The 14,094-nt window shown below is 53.9% G+C and overlaps 2 protein-coding genes across 6 annotated transcripts in view; one reads left to right on the top strand and one right to left on the bottom strand.

Annotated features, from left to right (window-relative positions):
* ZCCHC17 (zinc finger CCHC-type containing 17) overlaps positions 1-2,258 on the bottom strand; it is a 20,164-nt gene extending 17,906 nt beyond the window's left edge. The window contains exons 1-3 of one of the 4 annotated variants that reach the window (XM_027667363.1): positions 2,241-2,258; positions 1,850-1,958; positions 816-873 (exon numbers count right to left, since the gene is read on the bottom strand). In XM_027667363.1, coding sequence (XP_027523164.1) covers positions 816-873; positions 1,850-1,891 — 100 coding nt within the window. In that variant the 5' untranslated portion in view covers positions 1,892-1,958; positions 2,241-2,258. Of the gene's footprint in view, positions 1-815; positions 874-1,849; positions 1,962-2,107 lie in introns of all 4 variants that reach the window. The other 3 variants (XM_027667360.1, XM_027667362.1, XM_027667361.1) reach the window with 3 other exon arrangements.
* Positions 1-14,094, top strand: part of SNRNP40 (small nuclear ribonucleoprotein U5 subunit 40) — a 16,037-nt gene that overhangs the window by 623 nt on the left and 1,320 nt on the right. The window contains exons 1-9 of one of the 2 annotated variants that reach the window (XM_027667354.1): positions 2,553-2,777; positions 3,474-3,603; positions 4,717-4,810; positions 5,688-5,853; positions 6,963-7,085; positions 8,220-8,340; positions 8,959-9,041; positions 9,450-9,511; positions 12,272-12,375. In XM_027667354.1, the coding sequence (XP_027523155.1) occupies positions 2,553-2,777; positions 3,474-3,603; positions 4,717-4,810; positions 5,688-5,853; positions 6,963-7,085; positions 8,220-8,340; positions 8,959-9,041; positions 9,450-9,511; positions 12,272-12,375 (1,108 nt within the window). Of the gene's footprint in view, positions 1-2,552; positions 2,778-3,473; positions 3,604-4,716; positions 4,811-5,687; positions 5,854-6,962; positions 7,086-8,219; positions 8,341-8,958; positions 9,042-9,449; positions 9,512-12,271; positions 12,376-14,094 lie in introns of those variants that run through there. The other variant, XM_027667355.1, reaches the window with a different exon arrangement.

Here is a 14,094-nt window from a genome sequence, read left to right as displayed (position 1 = left end):
ACATCTATTGGGGAGGGTGCTCAAAACTTTTTTAACTGGTAAGTCTGGCTGATTTTAACTGGGAATTCCCAATGAAATCCACTTGGAGACACCGCTCTGGGAGACCTGGAACACATTCAGCAGCTCCCCTGAGCAAGAGGAACCTTTTCTTTCCTCCAGTACCTCCTGCAGGTCAGAAACAATGAGTTGCCTCCATCAAACAGGTAAAAGTTCATCAAGAGCTGCTCTAAATTATACAGAAAGAGGCCTCCAAAGCAATGTTTTTGTAGCTGAAACCACAGACACCCACATGGAAAACTGCAGTGGCCCTACAGTGACCAGGAACTTCAGGAGATATTTGGGGTTTGCAGGTCTCCCACAAACACAGATGAGCCTTTAAATCAGCTTCTCAGCCTTATTTTTTATTTGAGCTTCGTTTCAGTCTTTTTTGTTTCACCCATTTATGCTGGCCATCAAAGAAGTACAGTGGGCAAACTACCTTAACTGCAGAGAGTTTCTACAGTTTGTCCAATATCTTCAAATGATTCTTGAAGTTACCAAAAAGTCAGAGCAAAATATCCTGAAGTTACCAAAACCCCACACCACAATATCCTGAAATTACCAAAAACCGACAACAAAACACCCCAAGGTTACAAAAAAACCCTCTCAGTCTTTTTTGGTATTCTTGAAAACACCCATCTAAATACTTTCCAACTCCAATTTTTTTCTAATTTAGGGGGAAAAAGTCCTTTTCTAAGCTTTCTCTAAAAGCTGTTAATTCTTGGCTTGAAAACACCAGCATGAAACTGCATCCAAAGCAAATCAGAGGCACAAACCTTGTTTCCTGCAGCCTGGAATTTTGATAAATGCCCCATAATCTGTCACTGCAGCAACCTGTGAAGAAAATCCAACACAGCAGCTGAAGGAAAACTCTCCACAAAGCCCCATTTTCAAATCACAGGTCAGAAAATGCACAAGAAACCTACAATTTCAGGGTTCTAAAAGCCTTTAAAGTTTTATTTAAATGAATAATTATAATATATGTTATATTTACATATTATTGCATGTGTAATATATAATATACATTATAAATTATCAATTATACTTTATATAGTATTAAATAAATTTATTTAAGTTATTAAAAAGCTTTTTTACATGAATCTTTAACCTCATCTCATTCCACCCCCTGCCATGGGCAGGGACACCTCCCACCAGCCCAGGTTGCTCCAAACCCTGTCCAACCTGGCCTTGGACACTTCCAGGGATCCAGAGGCAGCCACAGCTTCTCTGGGAATTCCATCCCAGCCCCTCACCACCCTCACACGAAACAATTCCTTCCCAATATCTCCCCCAAATCTCCCCTTTTCCAATTTGAAGCCATTCCCTGTGTCCTGTCCCTCCATCCCTTGTCCCCAGTCCCTCTCCAGCTCTCCTGGAGCCCCTTTAGGCCCTGCAAGGGGCTCTCAGCTCTCCCTGGAGCCTTCTCTTCTCCAGGGGAACCCCCCCAGCTCTCCCAGCCTGGCTCCAGAGCAGAGGGGCTCCAGCCCTGGAGCATCTCCAGGGCCTCCTCTGGACTCTCTCCAGCAGCTCCACGTCCTTGTGCTGTTGTTCCCAGGGCTGGGGCAGCTCTGCAGGGGGGTCTGAATTCTGCAGAGGGACAGAATCCCCCCTCCTGTACCGCCGCACAAACACCCGCACACGAACACACCGCTCCACAAACACACAGGGGTGTGCGCGGCACAGAACCGCCAGCCACCCAAACCTCCTAACACAACACAACAGAGGCACAAAGAGAACTAAAACAACATAACAACGGCCCAAAGAGCGCGGCCCAGGCTGTGACACCGCCGCCCCCGGCCGCTCCCCGCACCTCGCCCTGGAAGATCGCGTAGAGCTCGGGTAGCGGCTCCATCGCCTCCGAAGGTCCCAGAAGCGCCAGATGGGTTCACCGCAGGCTATCGCATCTTCTCTCGGGACCGCTGAGAAAAGAGACATTGAATTAATGAATCAATCCCCTCAGAGAACCCTCAGAGAACCTTCCGTCCGCAGGCGCCCAGCGGCTCCAGGGAGGGGAGGGGGTGGTTGTACCCGAGCAGAGCCCGCGGTGCCGCGCTGAAGGACGGACGCGGCGCGGTGAGACAACACGGCGCTGCTCGAGGGTCGTGGGGCAGCCGTGGCCCCTCAGCGCCCGCGGCGCCAACATCGAACCTTCGCCATCCCCCTCAGCCGCCCCCACCCGCCACCGCCGACATGCTCCTCACCCTGAGAGACCGCTCAGTGCGCCAATGGCCGCGCGCGATGCTGCGTGGTGCTCAGCCTCAGCCAATCAGCGTTAGTTGTATAAGCAAGGGGCATGCCTTCCACCAATCAGGGCCAGGCGCGCCGGCGGGCACCGCGCATCCCCTTCTAACCCCGCGCGCCGCAGAGAGGGCGGGACATCCAGCGGGACGGCGGGACGTCCAGCTCCGTTTCGCCAATCAGCATGGCAGGAGCGGTGCTGCTAACCAATAGGAGGAGGGGGCGTGGTCTCGCTGCCCAATGGGGCGCGGGGGGCGTGGCTGCCCGGCCCCGCCATGATCGAGCAGCAGAAGCGGAAGGTGCCGGGTGGCCCTGGCCCCGCTCCGGCTCCCGCGCCGGGCCCGGCTCCTGCCCCCGCCGCGCCTGGAGCTGCCCCGGCTCCCGCCGCAGACCTCCCGCTCGTTCCCGTGCCCGCCAAGAGGCCCCGTCATGACGTGCCGGGCGCGCCGGGCACGGGCGGCGCCGGCGGGCAGCCCCCGGGCGGGGCGCTGCTGCAGGGGGTAATGGGGGGAGTGAGGGGCGAGGGGAGGGGAGGGTGAGGGGAAGATGAGGGGAGGGAGGGGAACCTTCCGACGGGTTTTGGGGCTGGCAGGGTGTGGGGACACCCTGCGCTGGCGCTGCTGAGGCACCTCCAGAGCTGCGGCCAGTTCTTGGCCACAGACATTGAGGGGCTGGAGGTGTCCTGGGAAGGGGCTGGAGCACCAGGAGTTGATGAGGGAGCTGGGGGGGCTCATCCTGGAGAAAAGGAGGCTCAGGGGGGACCTTCTGGCTCTGCAACCCCCTGACAGGAGGGGGGAGCTGGGGGGGGTCGGGCTCTGCTCCCAGGGAACAAGGGACAGGAGGAGAGGGAACGGCCTCCAGCTGTGCCAGGGGAGGGTCAGGTTGGACATCAGCAGGAATTTCTTCCTGGAAAAGGCTGTCAGATATTGGAAGGGGCTGCTCAGGAAGGTGGTGGAGTCCCCATCCCTGGAGGTGTCCAAGGAAGGACTGGACTTGGCACTGAGTGCTCTGAGCTGGGGGACAAGGTGGGGATGGGCACAGGGGGGACTCGATGGTTTTGGAGATACTTTCCAACGTCAGTGACTCTCTAATCCCCATGGGACACTGGTGGGATGTGATGTGGAACCTCTGCTGTGAGGGGTGTCTGACAGACTGGGGATGTCCCTTGTCACTCATGGTGTCCTTTGTGTCCCCAGGGCCCCCCACGCTGTTCCTCACTCCAGGCCCCCATCATGCTGCTCTCGGGGCACGAGGGGGAGGTTTATTGCTGCAAGTTCCACCCCAATGGCAACACCCTGGCCTCAGCTGGATTCGACAGGCTCATCTGTGAGTGTCCCTGCTGTCACTGCTGTCCCCGGGGCTGGGCTGGGCTCACCAGGCCCAGGACACGATGCCGAGGGGTTTTAGCTCAGCCCTCATCTGGCTGGGTCCTGTGCACAAAGGGTTTCCCCAGGAGAGGTTCAGGAAGCTTTTCCCACCTCTGGTTTCTCCAAGAGTGGTGCAGAAGTTTTACCCAGCTCCTCCTGCTTCCCCAGGAGGGATTCAGGAAGCTTTTCCCAGCACTTCCCCAGGAGGGCTGCAGGAGGCTTTTTCCAGCTCCTTCACCTTCTCCAGGAGACGTGCAGGAAGCTTTTCCCAGGAGAAGTGCAGGAAGGTTATTCCAGCTCCTCTGGCTTCCCCAGGAGGGCTACAAGAGGCTTTTCCCAGATCCTCCAGCTTCCTCAGGAGATGTGCAGGAAGCTTTTCCCAGGACTTCTCCTGGAGAAGTGCAGGAGGCTTTCCCAGGACTTACCCAGAAGGAGTGCAGGAAGCTTTTCCCTGCTCCTTTGGCTTCCCCAGGAGGGCTCCAAGAGGCTTTTCCCAGCTTCTCCAGCTTCCCCAGGAGGGTTGCAGGAAGCTTTTCCTACCTCCTCTGGCTCTCTAGGAAGGGTGCAGGAGGCTTTTTCCAGCTCCTCCAACTTCTCCAGGAGGGCTACAGAAAGCTTTTCCCAGGGCTTACCCAGGAGAGGTGCAAGAGGCTTTTCCCAGCTCTCCAGTTTCCCCAGGCATGCTGCAGAAGGCTTTTTCCAGCTCCTCTGGCAGGTCACTGTCCCGATGGGACTGGAAATGTCTTGCTGGGCACAGCCCTGTGTCCCCAGGTCCCTCACAGAGGTGACAGGAGTCTGCAGAAATACAGAGTTTAATGCTTGGGGTTGCTGAGGGGAAGATTATTACTTTTCTTAATGAATTCACCTTAATCAAGCCCCCTAAATCAGCTCAAGGCATCTCTGTCCTGAGGCTCTCACGGCGCTTCGTTGTTGCTGTGAGTTGTCCCAGACTGGAGGCAGTGCTGGGGATGGTGCATCCTTTGATTTGCTGAATTCCCAGAGAAGGGCTCCATGCCCAGCAGGGAGCTGTTCCCAGGTTTTCTGTGCTCACCTGTGCCTCCCTCTCCCCCAGTGCTGTGGAATGTCTACGGGGACTGTGACAACTTTGCCACCCTGAAGGGGCACAGCGGGGCCGTCATGGAGCTGCACTACAACACGGATGGCAGGTGGGGACAGGGGGCTTGGGGCCTTCCTGCTGCTCAGAGCCCCCTCACTGAACATCAGGGGGAAGGGGCTGGAGCAGCAGGAGCAGCTGAGGGAGCTGGGGGGGCTCAGCCTGAGAAAAGGAGGCTCAGGGGGGACCTTCTGGCTCTGCAACCCCCTGACAGGAGGGGGGAGCCGGGGGGGGTCGGGCTCTGCTCCCAGGGAACAAGGGACAGGAGGAGAGGGAACGGCCTCCAGCTGGGCCAGGGGAGGCTCAGGTTGGACATCAGGAGGAATTTCTTCCTGGAAAGGGTGGTCAGGCCTTGGCAGGGGCTGCCCAGGGAGGTTTGGAGTCCCCATCCCTGGAGGTGTCCAGGGAAGGCCTGGCCGTGGCACTCAGTGCTCTGGGCTGGGGGACAAGGTGGGGATGGGCACAGGGGGGACTCAATGGTCTGGAAGGTCCTTTCCAACCTCATTGATCCTGGGATTGTTGCCTTTGCTCGATCCATGGACTGCAAATCCCTGTAACATGGCTTTCCCAGGTAAGGATTGGTGCCTGCCTGGCGTGAGCAAAGTCACCTGTGACCCAGCAGTACCCTTGATTCAGTCTTGAGGAACAGAGGAAAGTTAATTTTGGGCATCTGTGAGACACTGGGGAGGGAGAGAAAACAAGTGAGGTGCTGGTTAATTTAAAAGGCTTTTCCACTGTTGCATCTGAACTGTTGCTGCTGAGCTTTCCTGCTGTGTTCATCCCAGAGAGCGTTCGGGGAGGCAGGAAAACAATTTAGGGAGAGTGACTCTTCTCCCACCGGTGCTTCCCAGCTTTGAGCACGGTAAAAGAGGTGTGAGGGGGAGCAGTGCTGGAGGGGCTGAGCCCCTCACAGTGTCTCTTGCCCACAGCATGCTCTTCTCAGCCTCCACGGACAAGACCGTGGCCGTGTGGGACAGTGAGACCGGGGAGAGGGTGAAGAGGCTGAAGGGCCACACGTCCTTCGTGAACTCGTGTTACCCGGCCCGGAGGGGCCCCCAGCTCGTCTGCACCGGCAGCGACGACGGCACCGTCAAGGTCAGCGTGTCCTGTCCTCCTGGAATCAGGGAAATAGTCTCTGCACTCTGGGTACAGGAAGGTAGAAAGCAGCTCTTTCATTAATTAAGGCCTCGAGGTGCACAGAGGTACGATGCACCCCCCCCACAGCACAAGCTTTTTCCAGGTCAGTGTGTCCTGTGTCACCTGAAATCAGAGAAATAATCTCTGGACGATTTGAGTGTAGACAGGTAGAAAACAGTTCTTTGATTAATTAAAGCCTTAGGTTCACAAAGATATATGCACAGGCTTTTTCCATTTTTATGGGGATTGTGGGTTCCAGTCCCATGTGGGGTGCCAAAAATGATACTGAAAAGCAGCAGAAACAAACTTCTTAAGCCCAGTTTGGAGATGTTAATTTAGGAGGAGAGCTCCTCTAATCCTCTAATGCTCCTCTGTGGAGGAACATCAGATAATTGTAAAATAATCTTATTATTGTCAAAATGCCATTGACAAGTGGGCTGGGCTTTTTATTACACACACTGTTTACAGATTCATTAGCTATTGTCTCTTAATACATATTCATTGGTTTGCTTTTCATAGTCACACCCCTATTGGAAGTCTTTCTTTGGTCCTTCCAGTTCTTCTTTATTGTCTTGGCCTCAGTTCTTGAGCTCTGGAAGAATTTTTTGGGTCTTACCTTTTAATTCAGCCTTATTCATAATACTTCATTATCTTATAACTTTGGCTTCAGAAGTAAAAAAACATAGCAAAATTTGGCTGCTCCTTTTGTTCCTTAATTCTTTTGGAGGGTCATAAAGATCCACCTGCTGAGTTGTGCTTTTTCTGCTGATCTCGTTTAACAAAAGCCATTCCCAAAATGTCCTCCTTCCCTCCCCTCATTCCTGTGCTCCAACCACACCAGATTTAATTATTTTAAGGGAAGGGACCTTAAAGCTCATCTTGTTCCATGCCCCTTCCACTAGCCCAGGTAGCTCTAAGCTTTGTTTTTATAGAGATCTCCTGAGATCTCAAAGGGGATTTCAGGGGAGTGATCTGCGTCTCTTCCAAGTCCTTGTGCATGATTTTGTTGCTAAATATCCATATTTATGTTAAATATCCATCCTTCTACAACTGCCACGTCTTTCCAGCTGTGGGACATCAGGAAAAAAGCTGCTGTGCAGACATTCCAGAACACCTACCAGGTGCTGGCTGTCACCTTCAATGACACCAGCGACCAGATCATCTCTGGAGGCATCGACAACGACATCAAGGTAGGGCCCTGTGTCCCTGGGTCCCTCTTCCAGTGCCCACCTTGGGAGCCTCCTGGTTAATTTTCCATCCCAAGAGCCCCTGAGCAGGCTGTGTCCAACCTCACTGTTGACACAGGGCCAATAAACTGGGCTCCAGGGAGCTGCCACGTGACAGACTGGGCAGCCCTGACATCCCTGGCCGGGTGTCCCACGCTGCTGTCACACGGAATGCTGGCTGTCCTGCCTGTCCCAGAGCCACCTGTGAGGTAAACTCAAGAAAATGTGGTGGCACATCCCCTCCCTGCCCTCTGCTCCAGTTTGCAGCTCGCTCTGTCACCTGCTGGGGTGGAAAATTCTTCTTTAAGGGCGAGCTCAGGGTTTCATTCAGCTGGTTTCCCTGGAGGCTGGAGGGCTCAGTCTGGGTTCCTGTGGCTCCAGCCTTCCTTTAGCATGAGGAGCATGTGGCACAGACATGAGAGCTGATCCCACTGCCCCTCTTTGGGAAAGAACAGTGGGATTGCCATCAGGCAGCAGGATTTGAGAGCTGGGGGAGCTACAGCAAGATAACAGGGAATTGTACATGCACAGGGCTGCTGACATTTAACTCCTTGGTTATTGAATATATTCAGTTAAAAGTCTTCTGAAAGACAATTGTTTTTTCTCCAGCACACAGAAAGTTTCAGCCTCATGTTTTCATAGAGACACAGACTGTTTTGGGTGGGAAGGGACCCTAAAGCTCATCTTGTTCCCCCTCCTACCATGGGCAGGGACGCCTTCCAGTATTCCAGGTTGCTCCAACCTGTCCTTGGGCATTCCAGGGCTGGGGCAGCCACAGCTTCTCTGGGCAAGCTGGGCCAGGGCCTCCCCACCCTCCCAGGGAAGGATTCCTTCCCGAAATCCCATCTATCCCTGCCCTCTGGCAGTGGGGAGCCATTCCCTCTTGTCCTGCATGCTGACAGGCAACTCCTAGAAAATCTTAAGGCACAAATTCCATTTTCCCTCCAACACACACGCAAAGTTTCAGCCTCATTTGAGTCCTCAGAGCCCTCCAGCTGGAATGCACAGCCGGTGGCACCAGCTGGTTTATCAGCTCCTGTGTGAGATGCTTTGGAAGCAGCAGTGCCAACGTTGTGGGCCGTGTGTTTGTTGTGCCAGGTGTGGGACCTGCGGCAGAACAAGCTCACCTACACCATGAGGGGCCACGCTGACTCGGTGACGGGGCTCAGCCTGAGCTCTGAGGGCTCCTACCTGCTCTCCAACGCCATGGACAACACAGGTACCTCCTGCTGGGCTGCCAGGAACAGCTCCACTTGTCCAGCATGGCACAACAAGAGCCAGGGGTGGGGCTGGGCCACGGGGAGTTTGGCTCCGGGGATAAACCTGGAGTTGTTGTCCTGCCAGGGACAGGAAGGGAGCAGCTGCCTCAGGAGGGTTTGTCCCAGCTCCTGAAGGAGCCATGGGGACATGAGCCATGGCACGTGGCACACGTTACCTGGCTGGTGTCAGGGTGGTTTGGCTGTGTCCTCACAGCAGCAGTGACATCCCAGCTCCCACCCTGCCTGTCCTGGGGGGGAAAGGGGCTCAGTGAGGCTGACCCAAGCAGGACGGTGACCATGGAGTGTGTTAGGATACAGCAGATGCTCCTGTAAGGAGATGGTGGCTCTTTCTGGGATGGATTTGGATTTTTCCCCTCCTCCTGTCAGTGGTCTGAGTGTAATTCCACATTCCTGCTTTTGCCCTTTCATAGCAAATCCTCCTGCAGGGAAAGCTGCTGGTTTTCTTTGGCTTCTGGGAAGGCCAGGAATGAAGGGAATAGGGAATGTCTTGGGCAGAGAGGGGTTTCCAGAGCCTGGTCCCCCCACCCTCAGCTGATGGCCCTGAGCCTCTCTTGCAGTTCGTATCTGGGACGTGCGGCCCTTTGCCCCCAAGGAGAGATGTGTGAAGATTTTCCAGGGGAATGTCCATAATTTTGAGAAGGTGAGTGTGCCCCCGACCCAAACATGACTGTCTGATATCCTCCTGCTGTTAACTTTGCTGTAAATTGTTTTTTAAGTTCAAGTTTAGACCAGAAAGGCTTTAATAGGAACTCAAAGAAAGATGAATACACAAAGTGGGATTCCAATTAAAGCCTCAATAACAAGATTTCCTTGCTTGGTTCAACCATAATTAGCTGTAAATTAAGTATTTTCTCCATTTACCATCTACTTTGTGTAAAATAACAAGGCACTGGATGTTTCCAGCAATAAAATAAGATCTGTAATTACCATCTCATCTTCCAAAGGGAGATCATTAAAGTGGTGCTGGTGCTGCTTAGAGTCTCGTGGTGATTTCAATTCAAGGAGAAGGGGAGAACTAAAGAGATCTGTGCATGTGCTTTTATTTTAGAACCTTCTGAGGTGCTCTTGGTCCCCAGATGGCAGTAAAATCGCAGGGGGCTCAGCTGACAGGTGAGTTGTCACTGCATTCCTCTGTCACCATCAACCCAGAATGGTTTTGCAGCAGCCCTGGACCATGACCTGAACACTCAGAGTTGTGTGTGAAGTTCCAAACAACCCTCTGGGAGCTTTCCTGATTTCCACAGGGATTTGTTTCTGTGGCTTTGGGTCTGTGGAGGAGCATCAGATAACTGTAAAATAATCTCATTATTGTCCAAAGCTGACTGGTGATCTGCATTCCTGCCATGTCACCTGTCAGGATCCAACACCAGGGCCAGCAGGTGACAGGAATAGTGGATAAGATCCCTTGTTGTCCTGGCAGAAGCTTGTGAGAATCCATGAGGGCAGGGAGAGTGGGAATGTGTGTCTGTGGGGATCAGGCTGGTAAGCACCACAAATACCAGTTAAAGCCCTGCTTGCAGGAGGCACCAGTGGTATTCCAGGGATCATTCTTGATCCTTTCTTTAATTAAGGAGCAAGAATAAAGATCAATTAGCACATATTGGTCTTGTAAATGAGATATTCTATAAACTGAAGTCAGCTTAGGAGAGAAAGGGGGCAGAGGGAGGAAGCCAGCACAGGGTCTGTGCCAGGCACTGAAGGTCCCTGTGAAGGTCACCAACCTCCCTGGAGCAAATCCAGGCCCACTGCCAGTGCCATGGAGACAGGAATTCCTGCAGGCCAGAGGCCAGGGCATGGAGCAGTGCTAATTACCAAATTAATGAGTTTCTGATAGTGGACAGGGAGAACTTCAGCTCCCACTGTCCAGATATAGTGGGGCAGCTGTCCCAGCAGGGGCTGAGACATGACTCTCCCTCCCAGGGCACGTGGGGGAGGGATTCCTGCCTGGATTCCTGCAGGCCAACCTGCCAGGGCTGCAGTGGGCAGGACTTGGGGCCATTCAGCTCGTTGTGCAGGTGCTGGTGGAGCTCAGAGCTCTGGCAGCTCCTGGGGCAGGTCAGACCAGGCCACTCCAACCTTCCTGCTGTCACTTCTCGTCTTCATTTTTGTTTGAGAAGTATCTGCAGGGAAAGCAAAGCAAGGTTAAACAAACATTTCATTTATCTGAGTATAACACACTCCCCCAATAATTCCTCTCTCCTCCTGCACTACCTGGACTATAGTTAAGAGTATCTGTGTTGGAGGGGCAGTTACCTGGGTATTTTTTTGCTGTTGAACCCTTCAGAAGGATTTTAGTAAAATCAACCTTGCCTACTTTGCAACACCAAATTAAAAGCAGAGCAGTAGAGTGTTCTGAGAAAGGAACAGACACAGTTCCTGCCTGATAGAGAAGAATGGTGCTTGGAGAAATCCTAATTCAAGTAACGTTCAAGACTTAGTTTTGCAGGCCTGAATGTTTCCTTCAAGAAAGCGAGTCCCAGAATAGCAGCAGCCTGCAAAGCTCCTGACAGGACTGGGTTCTAAATGATCCAGGGCTTTTTTAGGGGGGAAAAGCAGCTCAGTTGTGTTTCAGTTCAAAGCCAGGCTGGTTGTACAGAGCAAATGTTGTTCTTTGTCTGGTCTGCAAAGCCCTGACACGTGGGAATGAGCAGGGGGGACACTGAGGAACCCAATAGAAGCCTGAGAGGATCCAGCCTTGATGTTCAAAGGATGAGGGAAGGGCTGCTGATCCCCAGCAGGTTTAATTCCATGGGAATGCACAGTGACCTTCCCTTGGAGGAGTGACATGGAGTAGATTGATTTTCCATGTATTTACAGGCTGGCCCTGTGCCCTCACCCTCTGCTGTCCCCTGTGAACAGCCCCAGTGATGCCCCCAGGGAGCTGCCCTTCCCACCAAACCCAATTACTGCCCTTCCCTACCCCAGGAATTCCATTGGAGCTGTCAGTCAGCTCCCTGAGGAGCAGAGTGGGAGGGCAGGGGGAGCATCACCCAGAACTGGCAGCAGCTTTCCACAGGCACTGGTTTTTGGCAAATCCTTTTCCGTGTGGCAAGGCTGTTGTTTTGGGAAGGGAGGGTGGGATGGGGGGGGTTACCTGTGCAGGTGAGGAGCAGCATCCCCCCCCCTGGGCTGTGGGCTCTTCTCATGTTGATGTATCAAAATCCCACTGACTCCTGTGGATGTTCTCCATGACCAGGGGAAGGGCATGGAGCTTCCCATGAGGGACACCCGTCTTGGACACTGTTTCCCCAACTCTCTGAGACCATTTTTAAGAGTCAGCTGAAAGCTGAGCCATGCCTGGTGCCAGCCACTCCTTCCTGGCTTCCAGGATCCCAAGGGATGCTGCCCCTCAGCTCAGGCAGGACCCACCCAGGGGGTGAGGCCTGATGGAGGGTGATCAAAGGGCTCAGTGTGATCCCTGAGAACTGCTGGGGATCCTGACTTCAGTGGCAGAGCGGGAAGGAATCCATGTGCAGAGCTGTTGGCTGTGAGGGATCACACTGCAGCAGGGGCAGGGGCAGCACTGCCAGCCCTGGGTGACTGCTGTGAGTGCAGGGAGTGTTTGTGAGGGCGTTGGTGACCCCTCCTCCCCATTCCCACTGCTGATTTTCCCCCTTAGCCCACTGTGTTCCTGCCACATGAAGGATCTCTCCAGCTTTCCAATCCATGTGTGTGCCCCGGGGTGACAGGGGGCTACTGTGCCCTGCTGCCAGCGAGGCTTTGGGCACCACATTGGCTCCTGCCTGCTCAAACTCTGCAGGGCAGCATATTGCTCCTGGGAAACTCCTCTTTATCCACATGAAGAGCCAGGTTCCACTGCAGGAACAAGCAGCTGCTTTCCTTCCTGCACTCACCAGGACTCTGTTGCAGGTTTGTCTACGTGTGGGACACCACATCCAGAAGGATCCTGTACAAGCTGCCAGGCCATGCTGGGTCTGTGAATGAACTGGCCTTCCATCCAGAGGAGCCCATCAGTAAGTTTTCCCTGCCCCAGGGAAATAGTTTCTCCAGTTGCTTTGGAAAATGGCCCCAAAATTCTTTTGGGTCACTCTTGTGACACTTTGTGTCTTGAATCCCCTGAAGAGCCTTTTCCATGGGAAGGGTCTGGAACATAAATCCAGTGAGAAGCAGCTGAGGGAGCTGGGGGGGCTCAGCCTGGAGAAAAGGAGCTCTGGGGGGACCTTCTGGCTCTGCAACCCCCTGACAGGAGGGGGGAGCCGGGGAACAAGGGACAGGATGAGAGGAGTTGGGTTGGGGCCCAGAGCCCCAGTTGTCAGACAGATTGAGGGGTGGTAGAGGGGTGGTTTTCCCTTCTCCAGTGTGTGGGAGTTGGGTGGGTGCACCCTGGGGTCCTGGGCTGAGCTGGGGGCTCTGTCTGTGGGTGAACCTGGGTGGGGGCACCCCCAGAGCAGCAGGGTGGCTCTGGGTCTGGGCTGTGGGTGGCCATGAGCTGTGGTTTGGTTGGTGCTGCCTAGGGCTTGTCCAGACTTCCTGAGGGCCACGAGGAAAGGGTTTGGAACACCTGGGTTTGGACACCAGGGATAGAACCATATCATATGAGATATGGTTCATATGAGAACAGGGATCACCTGGGAGCATCTGTACCTTGGGGTCTCCTAACTTAGCCAAGAGCTGTAGGAAGCAAGTAATAGAAGCACAAAATCATGGAATGGTTTGGGTTGGAAGGAACCTTAAAGCTCATCCAGTGCCACTCCCTGCCATGGGCAGGGACACCTTCCACTCGCCCAGGTTGCTCCAACCTGGCCTGGGACACTTGCAGGGATGGGGCAGCCACAGCTTCTCTGGGAATTCCATCCCAGCCCCTCCCACCCTCACAGGGAAGGATTTCTTCCCAATATCCAATCCAAAGGAAGCTCTTTGTGCAGTGGTTTTAGTCCCCATTCTGAGCTGTCTGACATGTGGCACCAGGTACCAGCTCTGGCCTTTCCTGAGCCATTTTATCCACCCTGCATTAGCTGGGACCAAGTTTCATTCCTGTTTCCTGGCTCAGCATGGGCTGGGCAGGACCACAGGGTGCTGTGTTTCCATGGAAACATTCCCCTTGGCCAGGTCAGTAACCAAAAATTGCCAAGAGTGAAGCCCAAAGCAAAGCCAAGAGCTGGGTGGTGCTGAGAGCGCCAGGCTGGGCAGGGAGGTTTGTTCCTGGTTATTCCTGGTGATTCCTGGCTCTGCCTGCAGGGCTGAGCTGGAGGAGCAGAGCCAGCTCCAGGGGGTGGTGATCGTGTGCTGAGCTCCTCTTTGGGAATCAATCACTCTCCTTCAATTAAGAATTAAAAAACTATTATTAAAAGCCTCTCCAGGCGTTGCAGGGCGAGTTGTGCCATTGATTTCTGTTAACTCTGGGAACCTTAATCCCATAAATCAGTGCACATGCTCCAGGATACCCTCCCAGGAGGGAGCACAGGGAGCCAAAATGCAGCAGGATGACAGACACCAGGGTGTAAACTTGTGTAGGAATCCCCCAGATCTCTCCTGGATGCTCTCAGTGTCAAACCAGCTCTGCTGAGTCCTTCCTGTGGCTCTTTGTGTCTTGAATCCCCTGAAGAGCCTTTTCCAGGGGAAGGGTGTGGAACATAAATCCGATGAGGAGGAGCTGGAGGGGCTCAGCCTGGAGAAAAGGAGGCTCAGGGGGGACCTTCTGGCTCTGCAACCCCCTGACAGGAGGGGGGAGC

This window comes from Corapipo altera, unplaced genomic scaffold, assembly GCF_003945725.1.
Source record: "Corapipo altera isolate COAL_440 unplaced genomic scaffold, ASM394572v1 215, whole genome shotgun sequence".
Taxonomy (NCBI): Eukaryota; Metazoa; Chordata; class Aves; order Passeriformes; family Pipridae; genus Corapipo; species Corapipo altera.
The sequence above is the reverse complement of the archived record's forward strand: the minus strand, read 5'-3'. Positions and strand labels throughout refer to the sequence as shown.